General features: G+C 38.5%; 3 protein-coding genes across 3 annotated transcripts in view; all 3 read right to left on the reverse strand.

Annotated features, from left to right (window-relative positions):
• The window catches only part of LOC145987660 (aminopeptidase N-like), a 39,282-nt gene extending 35,059 nt beyond the window's left edge, over positions 1-4,223 (reverse strand). Inside the window, exons 1-2 of the mRNA XM_083122177.1 lie at positions 4,142-4,223; positions 1,289-1,787 (exon numbers count right to left, since the gene is read on the reverse strand). Of these exons, the coding sequence (XP_082978303.1) occupies positions 1,289-1,758 (470 nt within the window). The 5' untranslated portion in view covers positions 1,759-1,787; positions 4,142-4,223. The remainder of the gene's footprint in view (positions 1-1,288; positions 1,788-4,141) is intronic.
• A 2,361-nt stretch (positions 4,224-6,584) lies between these two features.
• On the reverse strand, positions 6,585-15,595 carry Dsk (Drosulfakinin). Its single transcript, XM_083122191.1, has 2 exons — positions 15,563-15,595; positions 6,585-7,121 (listed from the first exon to the last, which is right to left on the reverse strand). Exon 2 carries the CDS (start codon positions 7,104-7,106, stop codon positions 6,765-6,767), a length of 342 nt encoding a protein of 113 aa, XP_082978317.1. The 5' UTR covers positions 7,107-7,121; positions 15,563-15,595; the 3' UTR covers positions 6,585-6,764.
• A 1,799-nt stretch (positions 15,596-17,394) lies between these two features.
• Positions 17,395-26,590, reverse strand: LOC145985431 (WD repeat-containing protein 86-like). Its single transcript, XM_083119460.1, has 7 exons — positions 26,397-26,590; positions 24,907-25,174; positions 23,078-23,233; positions 21,344-21,469; positions 20,286-20,460; positions 19,375-19,549; positions 17,395-17,672 (listed from the first exon to the last, which is right to left on the reverse strand). Exons 1-7 carry the CDS (start codon positions 26,588-26,590, stop codon positions 17,552-17,554), a joined length of 1,215 nt encoding a protein of 404 aa, XP_082975586.1. The 3' UTR covers positions 17,395-17,551.
• Positions 26,591-26,872: the final 282 nt, after the last annotated feature.

Genomic DNA, 26,872 nt, shown 5'->3' on the forward strand with positions numbered 1-26,872 from the left:
ATATGCCTCTTTTGTCCCCTTCCCTGGAAAAAAAAATCTTTGCTTTGCCCTCCCTGGAAAAAACCCTGCGAACGTCCTTGACTGCGTTCAATGAATTTGAATACTGATTTTACTCGCTATAATGTTTTTAAGTATAGTTGATGACATTAATGTTTTGTATTATTTCTAAACATATGACAATAAATTGATTTTAGTCAATTAATTTAAAATTAATTTTAACTCTAGATGGAAGATCGTCAAACAGGATAGAAAATACATTTACCGTTCATGATCGAAATATTTTTGCATATTTTTGAAGTTTCAGTAATTATAACTTGTTTCCTTTAAAAGCTATCCCAGTAGCTATTCTAATGTTATATCCCCCACACGTATATACATAAATACATACATACATACATACATACATTGCTATTTGAAAAATTTCCAGTGGGGGAGATTCTAGTGAAGACTCTTGAAGCACCGGGATAGGATACAGATGGACACCCCTTCCCCAACTCAAGAGCAAAAAATTGGGAAGCCGTAGGGCGATGAAGAAACCAAAGGGGATAATTCCGCCATCATTGCTCTTCAAATACCACCCTGTATGTTTGTTTGGGTTCATTTTTAAGTCCACTTTGCACTGAAATGCTAATAGGGGCTGGACCTATTGTTGAAAGTGGAATCCGAGCCACTATGTGCCTCTACCTGGTACCGAACCCGGAACCCCTTGCTATGTTAGCACTAGGCCATCGGGGAGGCCCACTACTCTGTATGTGCGTGTATTACAATTACACCCACCCACAGATATACTATACGGGCCTCCTATTCAGAATTGCCAAACTGTACCGCTGTTTGACTCATTTGTAGCACCTATCCACTATCCATCATTCCGCACCGTGGTTGGGCTACGGGATGAGCGCTGGTTCCAATCTCCTGAGATTTCGGCCAATGAATGGGACCGGTTGCCACCCACCATCGTGAGGTATTTGGGGAGCCACAAATTATTAGCGTAACCCGGTCATGGAAAACCTACAACAATGACTGGGGGGTTCGTCGTGCTGACCACACGTTGATTGGATGAGGCATATGTGAGTGAGGCCGTCAGTTGGTAGGTAGCCCTTATTATCATCATCATCATTCACTACCTATCACCTTCTTCCATAACACAACAAAAATAAAACAAAACAAAAAATCAAATTGTTGTATACCAACTTTCTTATTTCTGTCTTAACCCTCAAATTCGGGATTCTGTCATGCTCACAGACATCAGAAGCTCACACATACTGGAACTTAAAATAGTACGACCCACCTTATTTCTCGTGTAGTTTTGTCAGTGTAACTGCTCCTGTAGTATCCGGCCAACAGATCAGTTAGTATGGCTTTGTATGACATATGTATAGTGTACGTATCATCTTTCTGAAGCTGATCTTCAAGTTTCAATAAGTAAAATTCGTTGTCTCTGTCGTAATCATGTTCTTTAACTTTTAGCTTCTTCTGGTAATGAATTACTTCCACAGAGTCCTCATCTATATCTATGTCCTTAATGTGTATTTTTATGGTGTTTGTAGGTTCAACACATCGAACGGTTATTGCGACATCGCCGTCAAATGTGAAGTTTCTCTCAGCGAAGTATGTAATTATCTTAAGGTTGTATTTTTCTGGTAAGATATTCCCAGGAAGTCTGTACGAAGCTAATTCTCCTCTGACGGTTATTAAACTACCTAGAATTGCCAGAAAAGTAAGCAGCTGTTGGTATTCCATATTTCTTTTATCTTTCATTATTTGCTTCCATTAACTATGTTCCTTCCCTGTTGGAAAAGATAAGTACATTAGGGGTTGTCCAGGCTTGATTTCCATTTGAAGTGCAAACAAGAATTGTAAATATTATATGAATTGATTTTACATAATTCAGTTTCAATCAAATTAACGAATTTGTCTTTACCAATACTTTTAAGAAATTAATCATTCGACACCATCTTGCTTAACGCAGGTAAGAGTTTGAAATTCCATGATAACTTCAACATGTGTTTGTTGAAGAAGTTAATACATTTGTCTCGTAAAGTAATTGCTACACAGAGTTCTGGGCGAGGCAAATAACATTTTGAAAATAACCTGAGAAGTATTAAATTAATCAAATGGACATAATTTATTTCTGAAATTTTTGCAATGCACACATGACTGTGCAACTTATTGGAGAATATCTGATGGCTAAATTCAGAAGTGCAAATGTATGTGAAAGTCAATACTACATTATTATTATACTACACTATATATATATATATATATATATATATATATATATATATATATATATATAATTATGAGTAAAATTCTAATTATAAAGTTGTGCCGTGAACAAAAACGGCCATTTGTTTTTCAGCTATTAAAATTATGTAGTTACATTATAATTAGGGCTGAGCCGATACCGATGTATCGGTATCGAAAAGTATCGGTTGGAATTCAACTAAGGATACCGGTCGATACATTTACGGAATTTTGGTCTTTCACGGGGTCCGCAAAAATGCCGCGCGACACTTTCGCGCAGTCTAATTATCCTCAAATTTATGCAAAAATTCAAATTTTATTTTTTATTTTGCACCAATTTTGCACGAAAAACTGCATTTTGTAATTACATAACATGTAATTTGAAATTCTGAATGTAATTCTTGAATATTCTAAAGCAAATTCCTTGGTAAAGGGGTGCATATGATTTGAGAAGAATATATTTACACACCGTTAGTGATCAATATTTTGAACATTTTTTTTATTTTTCAAGTATCGTTATCGGTATCGGTGGGAATCGGTAAGAGTATCGGTATCGGTTTAAATTGGTATTGGCTCAGCCCTAATTATAATATTTGTGCAATGCAATTAAATAACCTCATTCCCTAAGTGTAATTTTCTCGAGATAACATAATTTATTGAATATTATACTATCTTTCCTTGATGTTAAGACATTTATTTCTATCTGTGCCTATTTTATGTCCATCACCTGTTAGTATTTGTTAATGAATGTTGTACTTAATAACCGTCACGTGAATACTTTTATTTAACCTGATATCCAGCCTATTAAACTACTCAATACAAAAACGATTTTATATATCTGTCATGTGATTTCATAATACAAATTTCTTTTTAATAATTTTGGAATGATAAATTCGGTGTGCCATATTTTCCCCCACAAGAAGCATATACTCATTTTTGGAAAGTATTTTATTTATATGTTGCATTATAGATATTGTCCCGGAGTCCGGATTCGAATCTCGGCTTGGACATGGGTGTTCTTTGTGAGTGTTCCTTCATCAATTTCATCGTATAATCACTCATCCTCATCTTCGCGATTAGCCAAAAGAGAAGTAAAATAAACTAAACCAATCAATCAACTACAAGATATTCTAAGATACCAATGTGACGATACTAAAACATATGTGAGTTATTCCATGTCAAATCAATGGACTGACTACCTGCCACCAACCCTTCCACTTTTTGGTCACTCACGTCCCTTGAGTATGGATCTATGTTCGTTCTAAAAAAAATCAACCTATTTCCGAGTTACAGCATGTTGGAAATATCAGTTTCTTTTAAAATTGATAATATTCCAAATTTAAAACATTTTCATAATTTAGAATATCTTTACGAAATTGTGTTATTATTTTGTACATGGATACCGCTTGTATACATTCGCAGAGTTTAGTTAATGTAATTTTCTTTAATGGGGGGAAATAATTCTAGAAAATGCTCCTCCACAAACAGCGAACGTACCGCTGTATTTTATAGAAGAAAGTATCTATTTTCCCCCTTGGTTTGTACCTCATTAAACAACAGAAATGATCAATGAAACGTACAACTCGTTTTCGAAAAATTGACATTTTCAAAATGCCGAGACTCGGAAGTGTGTGGGTTTTCTCCTGAAGAAAAAATTACATATGCGCTGAAGAGATCTGAGGGAAATAAATGCTGCATTCAACGTTCGTTAAAATCGGAGGGCGTGGTAGCAAATTTGACCTATTTTGTGTTGATTTAACATGAAATGACCCACCCATATATGAATAAATGAGGGATAAATTTACCTGTGGACAATCGAGTCTAATAAGAGGACATTAGATCAGTCTAGTGTCAATTTTCAGCTAAAAATTAATTACAACAAGAACTTTGCTCTTACCTTATGCGTTGAGGATAGGAGATACTTGAATGGAGACTATCCTCTGCAGTGACAGCCAATAAAATATGTATTTCTACTTGTTATTTTCCACAGAACAATGAACATCTAGATTAGCTTAGTCTTCGTTTGTCTTTGGCAATGCAATTACAAAACCTCAGATAACACCCGCATGAAGTTCTACTACATCGAAACAACAACCTTCACCCACAACATTATGCAATTTGTACTATATTACATATATTTGCCTTTCAGCTTACGTCAAACATGAAATGAGGGAGAAGCTTTAGTTAAATGTTTGGAAACCCAATCTTATGATATGTAGGACCTCAATGTTTTCTTCACAGAAATTTTATGCAAACTTTATTTTCGTGTTTTTGTTACTAGAAAATGTTTTTTTCTAGAAATTTGAGAAAATGAACAATGTAATCATCAATTAGTTCTTTAATAATCAATTTTCCAATATAATGTAAAAAAAAGGTAAAGTGCTCCCCACCACGCCATGAAGGCGTATAGGGGGTGTGGGCTTAGGGCCTCACACTTTCTTGATCACGGCCGAAAATGGGGGTGATTTGATCGCCCCCCAGAGTTTCCTCCAGGTACCCACTTTATACAACGCTGGGTGGACGCCGGAGCCGCTGGAACAGGTGGAAAAAATCCTGGTTCTCCCCTACCGGGGATCGAACCCAGGTCTCTCGCATGGTAGTCAGACGTCCAATATAATGTATAGTTTATTTTTAGTTTGAATTGTTTATACGCACAATAATTCGTTTATGTACTTTACAATTCTCTGTCTAATTACACAACTTAACTGCCTTCAACAACGTATATCTAATATCCTTGTTATGGTCTACATGTTGAACATAATTTATTTTACCTTCTTTCATCATCATATTGTCAATTTAATTTAATTGTTACCCAAGCAATAATGAAAGGAAATAAATCTTGAATCATTATAACTGTATAATTACTCTTACACCTACACTTGTGATTTCCACAAAGGTTTGGTAAAAATGCTCCCCCCCCCCCAGGCAAACTTAATTCTGAATCAATAGTGGAACCACAAGCAAAGAAACCTGCGCAGACGCGCGACTCCTGTGCACCGTACTCCCGCGAGGAGGGGAGGGAGAGAGTGGACCATGCTTTCTTATGGTCCGAGCTGAAGGGAAGAAGGGACTTTACATCCAACGTTTTTTTCCTTGTGGTCGCTCTATACCTTCTTGTCTACCGCCACTTTGGGGTATTATGATTCTGTTCTAGCAACCAAGGAGAACTCGAAATAATTCTGGTCGTAGTGGTTACATACACTGGCACATGCGTAAGTAGATCCACGTTATTCGCTGTAATTTTTGATGTGCATATGAAAGGAATAGATAATAAATTATACAAAAATCCATATCAACAAGTAGCTATACGCTATTCTATGTTACCTTCCCTTTACCCGGCAAACTATTCCAAGATCATTTGTGCATAATTAGTACAATCGTTTGTACAAAACTATATCACTGCGCTGATCAACAAAGCTGAAAAATACTCACATGTGCTGGTTATATCCGTCGGATAATACAATTGATCAGTATCTCGGGAATTACAAGAGCTATAAACTCAAATTCCAGGAGACAGACAGAGCTTCAAAATAATATCTCAATTAATCCAATACAAGTATAATTAAATGCACCTTTAGGCATATTTCAGAAGTTAGTGGCACAATTTAAATTATGGTAGTCTCTTTTTGAGAATATGAACATGCCAGGTTCTAATTAATATCCATCGACCATGTCCCTGTTACACAGTAATCGCAGATATCAGCATAAATGTGACTTGTTCATTGAATTTTGTACGACAAAAAATGAAGTATTTTTAGTATTTTTTAAAAGTTTTGTAGTGCAAGTCTTTCGTTAAGACGATCCACGTGATCTGCGTAAACATATAATAAATGTGCGGGCAAAAAGAAGGTAAGGTAAGGTAAGGTTCCCCGTGCACATAATACCGAGCAATGAAGTTCCAAACTTTTCAAATAATTGGTACAACAATGGTACGGTATGTCAGAGAACCGTGTTTTAGCCCATTTCGAGATCGAATTTTTGCCTAACTTTCTATTAGTAGCCATATATATATATTTACTTCCTGCAGTACGTTCACATTTATTATTTAAAATAAGTTGTAATTTCTACAATTTAGAGAGCATGTTGTCATTAATGAGGAGAAAACTTTCCTCGCATTCTGTTGACGTTTGTTGAAGTCCCTCGAGACTGGACCTACAGTTTAAAGTGGGATCCGAACCACTATGTGCCTTCACTGCGTATCGAACCCCTTGAATACAAAGCGACGACCTTAACTTTACTCCATCGGGGAGGTCCGTCCTCGCACCTAAACAATAATACAAACAATACAACGAGAATACAAAGGAACAAACGGGAGAAATATACAAATACTTTCTGCGGAAACATTTTACTTCATTATTTAGGAAAAGTCTTATCAGTGGTAATCTCCAGTACAACTTGCACAAAAATGAAAATAGTTTTCAAAGTCAGGTAAAGAAACCGGTTCGAAGATATCAGTCCAGCCACAAATCAGTAATATTATCTCGAGTCAGTCTCTTTGTTATGGTGAAGTAAACGTTACACTACTGTCCCCTAACACTCCTGCCAAACCTCATGTGGCCATAGTCATCAAACTCTCTCTTGCCGAACCTCATGTGGCCGTAGTCATCGAACTGCCTCTTTTCTTCGTTGATGTCAAGGTCATCCAAGAGGTCATTGTTGAGGGTGGAATCGTCTGACTGGATGGGCGGAGGGTGGAGCTGCCGATGGCCCCTCGAGTAGGGCGCCAACAAGTTTGAGAGTCTTGCCAGGTCGCGTTGCCTTCTTGCTCCTGTTGTTGACGATCCAGGGGCGCAGTGGACGGGCAGAAGGTGGGTTCTCAAGAGAGCAATTAGGGTCAATAACCAGAACACGGCTGTCTTCATTCTGCTTGATGCTTGCTGGAAGTAAAATATATTCAGGATTAGTGAGATACTACATGCATGACAATAATTTTTAAAGCCATTAAAGAAACAAAATCCATTCTCTTTATGCAAATTACATATCGGAGAAACATGGACGTCCACAGGATTTTTTTTGACAGGGAGGTGCAAACAAGATATTTTTTCCAGGGGGGACAAACGAAGCATATTTCCCTCCATAATAGTGTTGCCTCTTAAAAATACACTTTTTCAAATTAAAGTTATCAGGTTCCATCTACACCCTTCCAATAATTAACAAAATTATTGTGACTGAAATTAAATATATGTGTGTAATATATAAATTTATGGTAACATCCATTTTCCAGGAGAGGTGCCCCCCCCCCCCTCCAGACACCCATGCACAGAAAGTTGTAACACGTGACAAGCTTCCTGGAAACAATCAAACCGGGGATACTTCCAGGCACAAACCGGGTTCGAAACCCGGTTCGGGTATGGGAGTTTTTTGTCAGTGTCCATTCATCAATTTCATCACTCATCCTCATCTTCGCGATTAGCCAAAAGTGACAGAAAAACGAAGTAAAATAAACCAAATCAATCAAAACCTTCCATGGAAATTGACATAGTTATTTCAAATTAGGGGAAAATATTACTTGCATAATTAAGTTAAATCAATTAGTTTTCCAGCAGAATATCGAAATGGAAAAGCAAATTCGAAAATGTCACTATACATTACAGAAATTCTTATTTTCATGTTGTATCAATTAATTCAAAAGCATAAATAGTTCCAAGATTTTTAAAATTGCCGAAAATTGATGTTGTATCCGAGAGGCCTCATACTAAACTTCATGACTAGAATTATTCACTCAAATTTAATTTTTTCATTAATTGGGCACGAATAAAAGTTAATAGCACCGAATAGGAATGCATTCAGTATTTACGGCATGAAATGTAAAAATCAGTTGGACCCAATATTCAGTCATCTGGTGTATTTGAGTACACGTCCTCCGGAAGATAAAATAATAATAGAGTAACAATAAAATAACAGTTTATTATTATTATTGTTATTCACATTTTGTCATGACTTGTTTTTATTATATTATTTCTAGGTAAGGCAAAATTCCCCGTGCATATAGCACCGTGCCACGAAGCCACACTTAGGGGACGTGAGGTAGAGCCACACACATTCTCGATCTCGGCCATGTTGGAGGTGATGTGATCAGCACCACGTTCCGGCCGCTAGTGTTGCCCACGGGACGAGACGGGACAGGCTTTTAAAAATTCGAGACGAGACGAGATTGACCATGTGTCATAAGACAAACGAATATTTTCGAGACGAGACAACATTTCCACGAGACTCCACGAGACGAGACAGGCCAAAGTCTCGTCTCGTGGGCAACACTACCGGCCGCCTTTACCCCCAAGGGTTGCCCCCAGGTACCCATTGATTCGAGCCTAAGTGACACCAGGTCCGCTTTATGGTGGACAAGGCCGTAGAAATTCCGACTTTAGATCATCCACCCCGGGAATCGAATCCGGGTCTCCCGCATGGCAGTCAGACACCATACGGACTTCATTTATATAATAAAGGAATACACCTAAGCGGTAGTATCCCCCGTTTTTCACTGTTTTTCTAAATTTTTACACATCAATTTTCTCTAAATTCTCTGTATTCTCATTGGGACAAACACAAACATCCATGTCCGAACCGGGATTCGAACCCGGGAACCATGGAATTGTAGCGCGCTGTGATAACAATTCCGTCACGGAGGTCGACATCGATTAGACCACCGCGGAAATTCAGTTTTATACCTGGTCCCCTCTACAAAAATTTCTGTCGATGTCAGTGGAAACAAGATGCACTCAGTTCCTTTCTAAACGATCAAGAGACTATTCACAGTGGTGTGTCCCTGTGCTACACGGCTTGGTACGAACGTTGCATTTGTTTCAGAGCGTTAAAATGTAATTAACACTGGGATAAGTGTCAACATCAGTTCCACGTAGTAAACCTCAACTGGAATAAGTTGTTACTGTCTCCGCGCTCACCGAACGTTGACCATTTAGCAGAAATCCCTCGGCGTTGTCACTATCTATTGTCAATCCCCTCTCTTCTTGAATGACATAAAATAAAGATGAGGAATAAACCAGGAAGTGGCTATACCAAGTGCGTAAGCGCTGCTTCTCTGCTTCCTATTCGCTCCCACCAGTCGTTTATGATTGTCAGTTGAGCGAACGCTAGCGCGGGAAAGGTGACAGGTTGGAACAGATTCGGTTTACATATGGAAGGTCGCATAATTTTTCCCAGGGAGGGGCAAGGAATATATTCCTTTTGGGGGACAAGCCAGGAATATTTCCTCCTACAATAGTGTTGTCCCCCTCAAAAATCACTCCTTCAGTTTGAAGTTATGTTCCTACAACACTCTTCTAAATTAACATAAATTGCTGCGACTGAAATGAAATTATATATGTGAAATATATACCGGGTGATCCGTTTGAGATGTCAGAAACATAAACCGTTATATACAAGAGGCTAATGTAGATATCTCCGAGCAGCTTGTTGTAATATAAGGAGAAAGGATGTAAGTTTCAAGTGAGTGGAGGTTTACAGTCTTCTGCTGCGTGGCGGCAGTAGCATGCATGTAATACTCGAAAATTTCGCATACCATACGACATGCTGTTGCACTGTTGTGACGTGACCACCACCTTTATTACCATGCACACCAGCGCCGCCAAGTGGCTGAAGTCTGTAAACCTCCATTCACTCGAAACTTACATCCTTTCTGCTTATATTACAACAAGCTGCTCGGAGATATGTACATTAACCTCTTGTAGATAACGGTTTATTTTTCTGACATCTCAAACGGATCACCCGGTACTTTTAGGTTAGCATTGATTTTGGTTAGGTTAGATTAGTTTATGCCCCCATTTCGGAGGTCCATGATAGTAGGCTCTGGCGTCTGGATTGTCAACCACTAGCTATGTGGTTATCGAATTTGTCTTTAAGTCCACTTTATGCACAGAAAAGCTTATCGGGACTAGACCTACAGTTTAAAGTATGATAAGAACCACTAGGTGCCTCCACCGTGTATCGAGTCACGACCCCTTGATTACAAGGCAACGACGTTACCACTACGCCATCGGAGAGGGCTCCGCATGTTTTGTGATTGCCCTTTAACCAATTTTATCAGGAGCGGATCAAGATAAAATTTTCATCCGGGCGAGGTGGATTTCTGGCGCCCCTCTAGGCCTCTACGTTTCACCCATCCTCACTGGTCCTCCTATTTTACACCTTCAACCAATACAAAACACGACACTGCTATATATTAACGGTTTTAATGACGAAAAATAATAGCTTAACTTTTAAAACTCTTTGAATGTTCCAGTTAACCAACACGTTTATTGTAAGTATGTCCTTATTTAATACCTACATAATAACTTCAATATAACAGTAATCTCTTAGCTTGAATTGTTACATGATTTCGCAATATATAGGGTTAGTCAATAAGAAGGAACAGATTTCAACATGTTATTTCCAACAAACCATACACGACAGAAACATAATTCGCATATCATTGGATAGGTTAAGGTTCCAGGTTTTGTTGCACGACAATTGGAAATAACATTTTGAAATCTGCTCCTTCTTTTCTTTTTGAAGGAGTAATGCAGTAGCAACTTCAATTAATTATTGTCAATAATAAATCCAATTATTTTTAAAACAAATAGCCACGCACTAGGTGGAGGCACATAGTGGTTCGGATCCCACCTTAAACTGTAGGCCATCACCATTTACCTTGATCGTCGTGATTAGCCAAAAGTGGCTGGGTATACCACACTTCCGTACCTCCCTCACGCTAACTTCCCCCGTGGTGGTGGTGGCTGAGAAACTTTCTTTGCGAAGAAAGCCCACTGATCCAAGCCAGAAGAACCTGATTGCTTGCCCCACTCGCTTGCTGACAACAGTGTCAAGCCTCGGTCAGTTGCAGAAAAATGCTGGTGAAGTATGGAAGTAGCTGGAAGGTGAAATGACGTGGAAATATTTTGTTTCAAATGAGACGCCATTAAACGAGTACATATAACAATTTTAGATGCATTTTAGGTGTCCATGTACGACTTTGCGAATAGTCAGCAGCACTGATACCCATACTTTTGTTCATGCACTGCGGGTATGAATTTTGAGCCAATAGATTGCAGACAATGGGAAGATGCATATTTGTTTTTACAATAGGCTGATGTTTGTTTTAAGTCCACTTTATGGACAGAGCGGGACTGGACCTACAGTTAGAAGTGGGTACCGAACAACTACGTGCCTCAACCAGGTATTGAACAAGGGACCCTTTGATTACAAGCCCAATATGTTACCGCTAAGCTATCGGGGAGGCCCATTGGTCTAAAGGAAACAACCCCCACACACCTCTGCACGTTCCTTTTTCTATTTTGAGTACTTTTAATCCCCTGAGGAGAAATCCAAAGGACTCCTAATTTCGGATATTTTCTCTCAGTGGGGTAATTGGCTACAAGTGCTGTTAAAGCTCTATTCTTATGCCGTTTTTCTACCTGTTCGCGTCACAATAAATTGATCTAATTTAATAAAATATTATTAATATCTTATTAATTACAAATGTTATTATCATCATTGAAGCGGTAGTCCAATCGGTAGGACGCTTGGCTGCGACGGGGGTGACCGGGGTTCGATTTCTGGGTGTGTGATTTCAGGTGGGAATTTTTCCAGTAATGTCCCAACGGCTCAAGGATTCGTCCCGCCTCTAATAAATGGGTACCTGGATTATCAATGGGAAGTAAAGGCAGCCGGGACGGGGTGCTGATCACACAAGCTCCACATCCTTCCGTAAGCCTTCACGACATGTTGTAGAGTACAGGGGATAACTTTACTTTATTATAATTACATCTGATACATGGAGTTCAGACCCTGCCTGAAATATATTTCTAGATCAGTGTTCCTTTTCCTCGCACAATTTAAATTCGGTCCAATTTGCGTACTGTTTCATTGAAAAAAGTTCCTGGACCGAATTTAATTACTTTACAGATAAATAGGTTCTTTACGGACTAGATCCAATTTCTACTTGCTGATTTTCTCTCCGGGCGGGAACTGAATTTATTTACAATTCCTGCACCTTTAACAATCTTGTTCTATTATGAAGGAATATACTGTAGCTGCATTATATGACACCAATATATTAGATTGACAGGGAAAGTTGAGAAATAGGCTGATATGCCTTGATGCCCAACCACATGCACGTCCGAAAGGGACAAAAAATGAATGTCAACCTAAAATTATATAATTTCATTTCAATCAGAGTAATTTTGTTAATTATCACAAGGACGTTGCAGGAACATTATAACTTCAAAGTGAAATAATTTTTTGAAGGTAAAGCAGGCAACACTATCATCGGGGAAAATATTCCTCGTCGTGATTAACCAAAAATGGAAGTAAAGCAAGGTAATATGAATGAAAGCAAAAATCGAATTAAATATGCATTGTTTGCCCCCTCCCCCCGTAAAATATCCTGGGGACGTCCGTGATCACATGCATAGCTTTTACTGTCCTGTGTCTCTAGACTGTAGCAATTACACAGGAATTGTAAATTATCACATGGAACAGAGGAATAAAATAATACCAAATGCGCATTTCAAGCTTTTTGCCTCGATCGGGGGAGATCCAAAAGCCAGTAAGTATTGACGCTGCTGTTCAGTAATGATCATCGTAAGGTTGCAAAACAGCATGTTTTTGCAATTGTCTTTCATCGAACTTAGTCGGCTTCCGTGGCGGAGTGGTTAGCACAGCGCGTTACAACGGCAGGGGTACCGGGTTTGGATCCTGGCCTGGGCTTGGGTGTTCTTTGAGATTGTCCCTTCATCAATTTATCATCACTCATCCTCATCTTCGGGATTAACCAAGAGTTGAGGAGAAGCGTAGTAAAATCAACCAAGATTTCAACACCACTACTTACAACAACCATTCCACTTGTTACTATAAGACAGAAAAAGTGTTAAGTTTGTTTGAAATTCACTTTATGCGCAGAAAGACTAACGGAGACTAGATCTACAGTCCGAATCACTTGTGCCTCCACCAGGTATCGAACCGGGAGCTCTTGATTACAAGGTGACGACAGTACCACTCCATCATCGGGAGGCTCGAAAACCCAAATAATAAATTTCGCTCTTCCTTCTTGTTCTGTTTAAACAAATAATTGCATTATGAAACAATATGATGTGAGCAGCGGAAAAGAACATTTTATACATGAGAAGCTCTCATGGAACCCAGCGATATCAACTTCAGTGCAGCCAGCATTTTGTGTTGACTCACGGGGATATAATTTATGTGTATGACATGCGAGCCTTCCCTGCGCATACAACCAGAAGGAACTCGTCGTCCAAACGTTTCTTTTCTTTGTACGGGATAGGCCAGATCTTTAATTTACGTCACGGCTTCTTTAAGACTATGAATATAGTGAAATCCTTTACATTTTCATGTTCAAGTAATTTCATTATTCTCCTGACTTCCGTAACTCTTGTCTCCAGGAAGTGGAGGGCACAATATCTAATCAAGTAGCTTATCATAAAAAGAATAGAGACCATGTGCGGAAAACCAGCAACTTTCATTAGTAAACATTACATCCATAGTTCTTACTTTCGGCCTATAAGGGCTTTAAGTGTATTCAATTTAGATCAACTCAATTTAGGTCATGCAAATGAACCATATTAGTCATTACGTCACAGGTAGACACAACACTACGCCTGAGAATACAAACTGCAAGGGGTATTATTTTAAGATACTGACGGCAGTTGTAAAACAAGATGGGTGTACCGTACGCACAGTGGCGGCTATTGGGTTCTAAAATTAGGGGGGCAATGTGCCAAAACTGGGGGAGCAAAGACAGTAGATTTATCTTTGTAGATAAGGTTTAGCATAGTGCCGGGGCAAAAGTTGGGTGGGGGCAACTGCCCCCCCCATCGCCGCCACTGCGACGCATATTATGTAAAAGACAAACGTAAATAATATGAAAGACTGCTAATATATCAGTATAAGAGATAAGTTAACAAGAAATAGAGCGAGAAACATTTTCTTTCAAAGAAAATCTAATCCGAAATTTCTGTTCAAATTCTTTCTGAAACTTTGATGGTTACATTTTAGCGATAACATATAAAATACTTTGCTGTTTATGTAAGTATAGTTATTACTGAGCTGGTGCGTGTCCTAGAGAGAGGAGTGGAGGCAGCACATTACCAAGAAATTTGCGCCCCATTTAAAATTCTGGAAAAATAACAAGTTCATATTTGTAATTTGAATTGTTTCGAAAGTATGGAAATGTTTAAAATTGGTAGATCGTTTACGTTTATTTTCTTTCAATAGGTAGACGACACAGGCCAATTTCTAAACAATTTACGAGGGGAGAGAAAAAAAATTTGAGCCTCACAGGGAAGGGGTGTTTGAGCTACAGTTTATCATTATGATTTCTCTACATAATCACATAATCTCTATAATCATTCCTTCCCCCCAGATCAATGCACTTATGCATTCTGTGCTGCGATTTGTTTACAGTCATCTGGTAGAATGATTTGTCCTGAGTCTCACACCACTGAATGACCGCTTTCGTCCGTGTGGAAGCGACGTCCTCGAAGTGAATTCTCCATAGCAGGGAAGAGATGAAAATCTGACTTGAGCAAGTCGGGGGAATAAGGTGGATGGGGAAGTGCGGTGAAGCCACACTCGACCAAAGCAGCCTGTGCAGTGAGGCCTTTCCGACAGAGGTACCGAATCACGGCCCTGTAGGCCACTCTCTTCTCTGACACTTAATTCGTTTTCAACCTGACAAAAGCGTAGAAGAAAACATGTGAATTTCATAAAAGTTCGCACAGAGTGTCCTAAAACTCAAACCTCCAAACTTTTAACTACCTAGCATAAGTTCTTCCATGTGAGGCTCAACACTTTTCACTCTCCCCTCGTATACCTAGCATCTGCAAGGTATCCACGTTGAGCAATTGAGTAATTTTCATTTGTTAGTTCTGGTTAACATTCATTTATGTTCCATTGAGCTACTGATAGGTGAATCAGTTCACCGAATTTTATATTTATAGTTCTAACAGTTTCCGTTGCAGCAATAGTTAACATAGACGGACAGGCAAAAATTTTGATTGATTTTGTAATTTTACTTTGCTTTTCTGCCACTTTTGTCTAATCGCGACGATGACAATGAGTTGATGAAATTAATGAAGGGACATTTACAAAGAAGACCCATGCCCTGGTCGGGATTCGAACCCGAAACCTCTGGAGTCGTAGCGCACTGTGCTAACCACTATGCCACGGAAGTCGGCGGACAGGCTAAAAAGGACGGACACGATTTTCATGAAATTTTAAAACGAGAAAATAAAAAAAATGAGTTACAGTTTTTGTATAAATTTGAATTCGAGTAGTGTTATACACAGTATAACGAAGTTCTTACCTTAATACGTGGGAAATACTCGGACAGAGTGTCTGCACCTGACTGGGGAGAAGAATCTTAAAATCGCGCTTTTATATCCCGCCATTATTCCCACTTTGTGACGTCATTTATAAGTGACATGTTCAACGAGAAACAAATTTCTCAGGAGAAATTACGGGGGAGATAAGTGGATTTGCACATGGGAGGGGCCCTGGTGGGGAGCGCCAATCGACGCTTGGGAACCTTTCGTCGGCTGCTCTCGCCCCCTGATATACTCCGCTCTTTGAAATTCCTGCTTCATATATTTTCGCCCACGGATGAAGAATCTCAAAGAAAAAAGTCTATTCTCCGTAGCCATATATTCTACGTGAGGCTCCTAGCATATACATAAATCGTTAAATTCGAGTTTCTATTTCGACACATTTACTCAAAAGTGATTTAGTTTTAGTTACACGAAAAAAAAGTAAATTCTTCTTTCTATCATTCCCCTATATCATATTTCATTGTCCGTCACCATCTGTATACCGAACATGAGTTTCAAGAATTTAAACAATACGCCAAAGAAGCTACTGGCAATACATCTAACTGTACTTCCAATACTTAAACTTTGCCTTCCAATTTGAGGTATTTATTTTTTATTTATTTCTTAAGAACACAACAGGCAAACGTCCAATTACAACGTTCAATAATCTGTCGCTTCTAGACAAAATTGCACCTCTGTGCTAGTGCAAATTTTGCGTAGTGGTATCGTCGTCGCCTTGTAAATCAAGTGATTCTTGGTTCGATACTCGGTGGAAGTACAGTCACCGGCAATATAAATGAAACAGCCATATCCTGAAATGCTCGCTTCCCTGCAATACGTTGTGTGTGTTGCCTGACTCTACGGCGATAAACGAACTTCAATAGGCTGTTCGCCTATCAGCGCGCAGTTAGGCAACACACATTAACTCCATGTAGAAAAGTGGGTAATTCAGGATCTAGCTGTTCCATTTTTTTGCAGCGGTTGTATATAGTGGTTCGGATCCCACTTTTAACAGTCCTCATTACCCTATCGTGCTAAAGTGGTCATAAAACAAGAGCTAAAAAAAACACTAGTGCATTTTTTTATTATTATTACTGTTTTATTCCTATTTCCACGAGTTGTCTCGGTGATCGAGGACGTTGACTCGTCATCTCGACACCGAAGATCGCTGCTTCCAGTCCTGATGTGGCCATTTTTTCGTGACTGTCCTATCATCACTTTCATATAAGCATAATTTATCCTCATCGTATGGGCGTCGGGTTTCGTATCCGTCCGTCGACCCAGCACCCAGCTGGACACTGGCATGGTTCAAGTTACAAGAAAGCAGAAAGCTTGTTATTTTTATTAATGACAAAGATAATTCAGTTTTGAAACTTCCAAAAGTTAGTTTTTATGTGAGAGGCCACACAACAAACTGTGTGAGTAAAATTTTTCCTTAAGTTTTAAAACTTCTTCGGGAACGAGGTGTGTAAACTTAATACACAATAGAATAACTACGCATTTCAGTACACTAACTATATATGAAACTTAAAAAATAATGGAAAGTACTTGTGCTGGATATACACCCATCTGGTGCATAGCAAAGTCTTGAAGGATATACTAATAATAACAAGTTTGAAATAAAATGGTTTACTTCTATTAGTTTTTAAGTTATTACTGTATAATTATCATAAATATGAAGATAATTATCATTATTATCATTATGTCTACTGCTCGAGTTGTATCGATGGGCTGGCCCTTCCCCTACAAAAAAAATCTGGGACGTCTATGCCTTGGAAAATAAACTCCAATTAAGAAAGATACTATTTTCAACGATCATGGAATAGATCTGTTTGATACTCGGAAAGAGATAGACTGACACCTATTAATTTCCAGAATAACCGAAAATTAATTAACTACATTTCAGGAGAAGGAAAAAATTACAATGCTTGTACGTATTATTTCACAATGATAATATTAGTTTTGAAAAGTGATTTCATATAACGACATCAGACTGGTTCACTTTCACCATACTCTTCCAAATGCTTCTCAAGTTCGTTCAGATGTTTCTGCTGCTTCTCTTGGAATTCTTCATCCGCTTTTGGGGATCTCTCGGAGGACGAAGATTTCCTGGAATAAAAACTTCAAATGAAAGAAGACGATTCATACTTACACCAATAAATGGTATTTGGTAATGTAATAGGAGAGACTGTGGTAATAGTGAACGCGGGTATTCGCGAACACACAAGTATAAAACTTCTGTCAAGTTTCAAGAAGGCTTGATTGGTGCTGCCATCTTCCTTATGCTACTGGACTGACACAATTCTTTTGTGTTCGTTTGCGATTTGTTATAAGTAGACGATACGTACATTTCGGAAGGAGGTTAGTGTTATTTGGTTTAACTTCATTCTAGAATTCACACAAGAATTATAAAGTAGGAAGTCACAGGAATATTTCTGTAATTTTTTGCATTGAATACGGAAGGTTGTAACTTCAGTATTGTTGGATAAAGTAACTGGCGAGTTTTGGTGTAGTCATCATCCTCGTGTTCGCCATTATATCGCGCTGTTAAATGAAATTTCTCCCTCAATTTCTCTATTAAAATTATAGAATAATTGGAAAATAATCTGGATCCCAGAACAGATATCATATCGCATAATATTGTTCTATGCATAGCATTGTAATTTATTATTATACTTATTATAAAATGCAATCAAATTGTAATAAATAGAGAAAATTAAGTCGGGGAGTCGTTAAATTCGGAGCAACTGACGTCCTGGTATATTTTTAGGAACCAGGACAATAAGCGCATTCCTCTCGAATGTATGCGGGTGGAGGCGAGCTTACTTCGGGGGTTCCCCGCTTAATAATAGAATAATTATATAGCATGTTAATTGATTGACATTAACGGTGATGTAAATATACTGATATACAGTATATGAACTCTGTTTTAATTGTTTGAACTGTTAGTTTCAGGCTTTATTGCCCGACAAGGCTTTATATTTTGTTTTTTATTATGTTTTATATCATCTTCATTTAGAAATGATATATTATAGGATTTCTTGGTCTTTAAGAAGTTAAATCGACCTCTTAAAAGGTAACCAAACTTCACACATAACATAATTTTTATATAATATCAAATGTGTTCACCATTACCCCACGACGCTGGGTAATGGCGAACATTGCTACATTGCATGTAATATAATATTCCTAAACCAGAATTCAATGCAACATTGTTTGTGAGTACTAATAGAATTATTCATCACAAAATACTGAATAAGTGAAGCACAATTCGAAGCTTTTTAGTTGTTAGCAAGTAACCAAAACGCGCATCTGCCCTAAGTGTTCCATTACCCCACTCTCCTTACCATGTTACCATGCCAGTGGATTGTTATAAAGAAATAATTACCAATCTGAAGAAAACAGTGTATAGGTAAAGAGATCAGGAGACTAAAATTGAAGAATTTTGCTTTTTGAATAGCGCTGTCTTGTCACACACATTTTGAGTTTTTCAACATCCAATAGTCTATATCTAATCCCAAGTCACTCTTACCTATTTAGAAATTCAAAAAAAAAATCCTCTCGAGTAAACAAAAACAAGAAATAAAAAACATGCGGGCAGAGAAGTAGAGGATGCTGAAGTAATGTAGTCATTGGGAACGGGGAGGTGTGGGGGGGGGGGAGAATGTATTACAAAAGAATTAAGTTTGTCCATGTATCTTCTCGTGATCTTCTGAAATGTGTGCTTTAGCAAAACTTTCTGAACGACTCCCGCCAATCACCCTCATCATCGTTACAATCATTAATATTACCGATAAGAAACTGATCTTACACAATATTTGCAGCGTCCCACACACGAACGGTAGAATCCGTAGAGCCTGTGTAGAGCTTCCCTTCCACAGGAGCCATGCTTGTGACTGCGGCTGTGTGTCCTTTGTACAGGCGCTCCAGAACACCTGACTTCGCATCAAACGCCCTTGCACATTTATCATTGGAAATCGTGAACACTGGAACGAAAGGCGAACACTCTTAAAATTTAAGAATGAAGTTATTTATTGTATTTATTTTAATAATAACGATACTAAACCTAAATAATAATATTGTTCAAACATTTTGTACAGTTACGGACAATTTTGGGTTGTAACAATCCAGTTCAGTTGCTATGGATCTGTTAGAAATTCGGAAGTGTTCGTAACTATCAGTACATTGTAAAATAAATTAATAGTCTTCACCTTACAATTTCAGTTCAATCAAGATTTCATATCATATCACAGTTCTAAATATACTACACAATATGCCTGAATAAAATAGTGTATCACATGTTATGGTATATATGCAAAATTAATGCTAATTAAGAATATATGTTCAAATACATGTGTACTATTTTTTAGTAATGATGGCAAATATTACACTACATCAGCATTATACTTCGGCTCTGTTCACAGCACTGGAATAACACACGGTAATTGCAAATGTGGGCTTAACAAAAGTTATTGAAAGATATGTTTTATGTTCCTATATCGTATAGCTTTTCGGCATTTTTAGGTTAATAGAGAAAGTGTATTGTATTTTGTGACTAATAATTTATGATTTGTACTTTATGGTACAACTTTCGTTTTTGTTAACGTCGGCTTTCACTTGTGGCTAACCACAAAGGTGAGGATGAATGATCATTAGGCGAAACTGACGATGAAAACAATTTCTATTTTTTTTCTTCTACAAAAGTTTGTAATACTAACTTACAGACTCCACCGAAGAACGCGAGACCAACCACAGAGTGGTTGTGTCCACGGTAGATCCTGGTGCAGTCGCCAAAGTCAGTCACCCAGCAACGAGCGGTGCCATCAGCAGACCCTGAATACATCAACTTGTTAACCACCAGAAGACAGAGGACGGCACTCTCGTGGCCCTCCATCACCTGAAACAACATTTGCAGTAGAAAAAGGATCAACTTTGTATTTTTAATTACTTGTCTCAAGTGATGACAACAAATACTTGATGCGATTTCATTTCGATTAATCTAGTTGAACGTATTTTTCATTTAATGGGTCACATTTTGGTCAGTAACAGGGAAATATATAGGTACATGGCGAAAAATTATCTTGATTTCAGCATAATGTAATATTTTACGGATGAAGCTCACTGAAGAATTTTTATTGCAGGTGAACTTGGGCAGTCATAAAGTTTCTATGCTGGCGTATTCTGTATGCAGCTTTCGCCGCTAGGAGCGCTGTCGCTCAATTTCTTTCAAAATGGTTTCGGTGCAAGATAAGGGTCGATGTGTCCTGTGGCTTTCAGAAACAATCTCTGATTAATGTGCGGCGAATATTAGAATACTTTACAGAAAGTAGCTACCTAATGTGAATATAATGAAGTCATGGTTGACGAAAACTTGCTGAGCCACAGAATTAGTTCACAAGCGTAGAAGAGAAGCTGTGACAGACCATCACTTCCTGAAGAAGCTGCTGAAACGATTCAACCTCAAGCAGCGTCGTGCAGGCACCTCCCTCCATCAGCAGATGTGAAAGTAACTAACAAGAAATCTGACAACTGTGCGTAATTAATAATTAACAATGAAACTGTCCTTATACTTACTTTTTACTGCACGACAAGTAAAAATTACATTTTCTTCGAGAAGGTGAGAGTCGAAATTAGAAGCAATAAACTTATTTTGATAAACGCCTTGAATTACCCATAAATTACACATGTGTTGAAGAACAAAAATACTATAAAATGGGGAAAATGTTGCGTTTATTTTGCACTGTTAGGAAGATGGAAAATTATGATTAGCACATACTTACCCTCAAACCAAAACCAGTCTGTATGTCCCATGCTCGAATGGTGGCGTCCAGGCTCCCCGTGAAAAGCGTACTTCCGCTCACATCAGTACTCATGCACGTTATCGGTCCTGTGTGCCCGTAGAAAGTCTGCAAGTAATTTTTCAGTGGAAATAATTCAATTAATGTTTCGGCACCTTTCAAACGCAAGAACATTTTGAATCATTAGCAAATCCAGATTAATCTCCTAGTCTCAAAACTTTATGAATACTACAAATAGGGGGAACCCCCTGAAAAAGCCCGCCTCCATCCGCATACATTCAAGGCGTATCCTGGTTAAATTTAACAATAAACCAGGACATTTCCTCAGAATTTCGGTTTCCCCCGTTTTTGTGTACTATTTGATTGTTATTTTTTTTACATTTTTCATAAGATTTACATTGGTATTTAAGATTGAACGAATTTTGATTTACAGCTATAAATACCCTGGTCGTTCTGGTTTAAAGAACAATCAGGGTATACATATTATAAATTGTTAGAGATAAAGAGTGAGTAATGATAGTAAGATTAGTATAGAGTAAGGTATTACATGTTGACCATTGATTCGGTTGAACAGATCGATGATTGGTTTACAAATTATCAGTTAGTTTCTTTAGAGGGTAAAACATTAGCCAATGATTAATTGATTGACAGATGAATTGGTTATAAAAGAAAAGTACGTATGCCATAAGAAGGTGGTGCTACTTAGGGTAGGGAGAGTAGAGACTGGGAAGGGAATCGTCAGCCCTTGAAGAACAAAGTAAGAAATTGAAAATTAGTGAAGTTATATAGATGCGGGTAAGATCCTACTGAATTCAGCAAGGATACCAGGGACTGGGAAGAAGAAACGTTTATACATAAAGAACGCAAAATGTGTCAATTGACTCAAATATGTTGACTCCAGTGCCACATTCAAGTGCATAGACTGCTTTTATCAGTTACTGTTCTCTGTGATTCACTAAAAAATACTTGAAATGAGATCAGACAGGAACATTTCAAAGATAAAAATTTCACCAAAAGATGCTGGAAATGTGTGAATGTAGTTAACCACCACTTTGAACAACTCTTATAACACAGGTTAGTACTCGTTATGCAATATTAATATAATTAATTAACTTATTTCCAAATTCAGATTTCCTCAAAATATTTTCAAACACCTAGCCACGTGCCACTTTTTTTTTAATAAAAACATTAAGACTTCAAAATCTACGCAGGTGTTCCTTCTAAATGTAAATCCAAATTATACCATGAAGTATTGGTACTGTAATGTTGATCAAGTTGAGTAATGATAAACGTCTCTTCGAAGACGTGTGTAAGTTGGTCAACTCTTCAGTTCCACCTCCTGCTGTCACGAATGCTGTTGCTAGGAGAAAAGAATGAGGGTGATATGAACGAGATAAATTTATAAAAGAAACTATATCCGCAGGATTAAAGATGAGCAAAATTTAACGACTTTCATGTAAAATGTTAAAAACGTGAAGTTAACCCGCCCCACATTGGAATGGCCCTTGTTCCAAAAGTGTAGCAATGCTAACGATGGGTAAAGTTTGGTTATTTTCTTGCACAAACTGCGGGCTAAGTTCACAGACCTTATCTTTCGAGTATCGCAGATTGATGCCTGCCCAATGACTAAAGCCAAGCTTACTCTGGGACCTCCAATGAGTCGATCACCTCAAACACTCGAGCACTTAGGCAGAGAAGATGAAACTGATAACATACCTGGAGATCGATGCACGTGTCCAAATCCCAACTTTTAGCTGTCCCATCTGCTGATCCAGTTATGATAATATCTCGAGAACTCTCCATGTTGTACTGGAAAAGTATATCATCTTCACCAGGAACAAAAATGATTGAATACACGCCGTGTGTATGTCCCTGTATAAAGACCAAAAAATACTCACATTACAAGAAAAATTTCTGCTCTCTTCTTTGTTACATTAGAATATAATATATTCATTATTTTGATGTTTTGTTATTAGTTTGCGGATTCGTATAAACTGGAAGTGTCGAAATTGGTGTTATCATTATCTTATAGGTTAATTTTATTGCAAATATCGGAAGTACTGAATTCCAGGAAAACTTCAAGTCTTACTGTGTTCATTAAAGGTAACACCTAATTAAAGCAATATCAGTTCAAAATAGGAATCGTTCTACGATACGGGGCAACAAAACATGGTGTCTCGTTATGATAAGCGTCTTAACAGTGGTGGCAACTATGTTGGAAATCAGTCCAAGTTATGTACTTCAGCGTGCAATAAAAGTTGTTTTTTTGCACTAATTTTGAGATTTCTTAAATTGGCAAACGGAACTTATAACCCCTGTACAAATGTCAGTGCAATTATTTCTTTAATTTTGGCCCAATGACTTGCGGAAGTAGATAAATATAACGAGTGAGAACGAGTTGGTGTTTTAAGTCCACTTGATGCACAGTAAGGCTAATCGGGACTGGACCTACAGTTTAAAGTGAAATCCGAACCACTTGTGCCTCCACCGGGTATCGAACCCGGGACCCCTTGATTACAAGGCAATGACGCTACCACTGCGCCATGGGGGAGGCCCGGAAGTAGAGAAATATAAATGACAAAGAGACAGAAGAATGTACTCTTGCAAGTGTTCAGTGGATGGAATTCGGTGACGAACAATGGCCAGGAAGAATTTAGTCTATCTAAATTTGAAGGACATGCCATAGACCAGATCGGAGAACAGTATTCAATTTTCTTACGATTCACATAAAATTGAACATTGTTCTAGCATGCCCTTCAAATTTACATAGACTAAATTTCGTTCTGGGTTTTGTCACCGAATTCCATCCACTAACACTTGCAAGACCCCATTCTTCTGAAAATATTAAACATCCACTAACACTTGCAAGACCCCATTCTTCTGAAAATATTAAATATCCAAACTCCTCACGAGAGATATAAACTGTCAGATCATGCATTCCTGCACAAAATAGTTAATGTACCATCAGAAGTGACCGCCTTGTTCAGAAAATTAACTTTCGAGTGCCGTCTCGCACCACAATAAGCACTCAACTTTTCGCTTCTCGGAAGCCAAGATTATGCCTCACCCAGCGTTCCCTGTTCTACAGATTACCCAGCCAATACAATAATTTCATAAGCGAAATAGACATTTTTGAAAACCAGGAACGTTTTAAAAGGCTGTTATGTAGAAATGTACAAGGCTCTTGATCGCATGTCATTTTTGTTTATGTTATTTTTTGTTGTTCTTGTCTACTTTTGTACACCCAACGGCGAAAGAAACAGTAGGTGAATTGTCCTGCACCATTTTAATTTGGTCTGTATTACACACTGTGATGACAATTAATTGAAATAATAACGTCAATAAGCAGAGAACAATGCCTGCTTCGAACCAACATAGTTTCATTCCTTAGAACAACACAGGATGTAGAAGAAAGAAGTAATTAAAATAGCGGTGGACAATTTGCCTACCATTATCTTTGCCGTTGACTGTACACTCAAATGTAAAATAGCTAACGCTTTTTTTGGTATCCTTTGTTAAATCAATAAAGAAATGATAGTCTCTACCTGAAACGTTTTCACGCATGCAGACTTCTCTCGTCCGTCCCGAACGGAGACGGTGTTGCACATCCAGGCCTTCGCGGTGGCGTCAGCCGAGGAGGAGAAGAGCAGCTTGTTGACCAGGAGGAGGCGGCAGATCCTCGATGTGTGTCCCTCGTACACGAAGACACAGGCGCACGTTTTCATGTTCCACTTGCGGATGGTGCAGTCGGCTGATCCGGTGAAAATGAACAAATCCCCGATGACTAAGCATGTCACGTAGCTGGTGTGACCACTACAATGTGCGAGAAGAGTGTATGCTTCAGTATTTCGAATAATACATTTCCAAATCGTATTTAGAGAAATCGTGATTTAGCTTCAAAAACAGCAGTCATCAGATTCAGGCACTGAAACTCGCCTCCTGACACAATAAAGAGCTAACCAATTGTAAAATATTTGCATTGTATCTATAAAATTGGTCCTCCTCCGTGGCCGTGCGGTGCGGTCTAAGGCGCTGTGCTTTGGACGCATGTGGGGTAGCATGGGTTCCAGTCCGCCTGGGTTCAATCCCTGTGTTTAAGGCCTGTGTATAGGATCGGTGGCAACCCACCATCATGAGAAAATTGGGGAGCTACGGGTAAGTAGCGTAACCCGGTCACGGATATCTCCTATAACGGCCGGGGATTCGACGTGCTGACCCCATTACTGGTTGAAGATCTCCACACCTCTAGGTAGGATTGTGCGAGGGACACTGGCAGTCGGGAGATAGGTCAAGGCCCTTGAAGGGCTGTTGAGCCACGGGTTATTATTATTATTATTATTATTATTATCTATAAAATTGACGATATCAGTCTACACCACCTCAATATCGATTTCAACTTTGAGGCTATGGATAGTAGATAATTTTAGAACTGTATAATGGAAGAGGCGGGGACGTATATACTCGTAATTTATATGTATCAGAATGATGCTTGGATTATTTTTTTTTGTTATTTAGTGTAGATTTTCAGCTACTTTTGGTTAATCGCGACGATGAGGATGAGTGAAGTTGATTAAGGGACACACACAAAGAATTCATGTCCAGGCTGAAATTTGAACCCGCAACCTCTGGGGTTGTTGCGTGCTATGCTAACCACTCCGCCATGGAGGCTGGCTCATGTAGCTTGGAAATAATGTTCAAAATGGGGGAAAGGAAGAGGATACTATCTCCCCCAGTTAAGAAAATTCTCACAAACCATGTCCCCAGATTGGACAATTTACTTAAGCCCCCCCAGCTGCAGTAGTATCTACATGTTGATCCATATAACCATCGTTCCACCTATCCTCAAACTCGACCATAGTTAGGAATTTCCTCTTCGAGCAGTGCTTGGAAATAAATTATTATTTTCCCGCCCTGTTGGAAATTCTATAAATTACGCACTGGTTATTTCAATTGCATTACTACGTTCACGCTATGATTCAAGTGCGATTTAATTACTTTCATGTTTTCGAAAAAGTGAGTATAATCACTCACTCACTTTAGAACTCCAATGCACTCGATTTCTTCTGTTCCGGTGGACCACATCCGTGCCGTGTTGTCGTCAGAGCCCGTGACCAGCAGGGCCCCGTCCTCGCTGATGGCCATGCAGGTCACGCCGCTCTCGTGGTCTCCCACCGACTCCAGGAGGAAATCTCGGCCTCTTGGGTCCTTCTGTGACGGTCCATTCCCCATCGACCTTGGCAATAAGAGATTCTAGATCTAGAACAGAAATCAATTACTCAAATAAATAGTTATCGGCAGTTATGAAGAATTAAACTATACATGTATGCTTATAACATAATAATTGTTGCGTAATCATTCAATGAACTTCTATATATTCAAAACTAATCTTACAGCAATCGTAATGGCCAACTGATGACAGGAAAATTCATATTTAACTAATTTAAAATGTCATGTCAGTGTAAGCGATTACAGTAGTGTCTTGATTATTCAAGTCTCGATTGTTCCTTAAAA

Source organism: Lepisma saccharinum, chromosome 1, assembly GCF_977018435.1.
Source record: "Lepisma saccharinum chromosome 1, izLepSacc3.1, whole genome shotgun sequence".
Taxonomy (NCBI): domain Eukaryota; kingdom Metazoa; phylum Arthropoda; class Insecta; order Zygentoma; family Lepismatidae; genus Lepisma; species Lepisma saccharinum.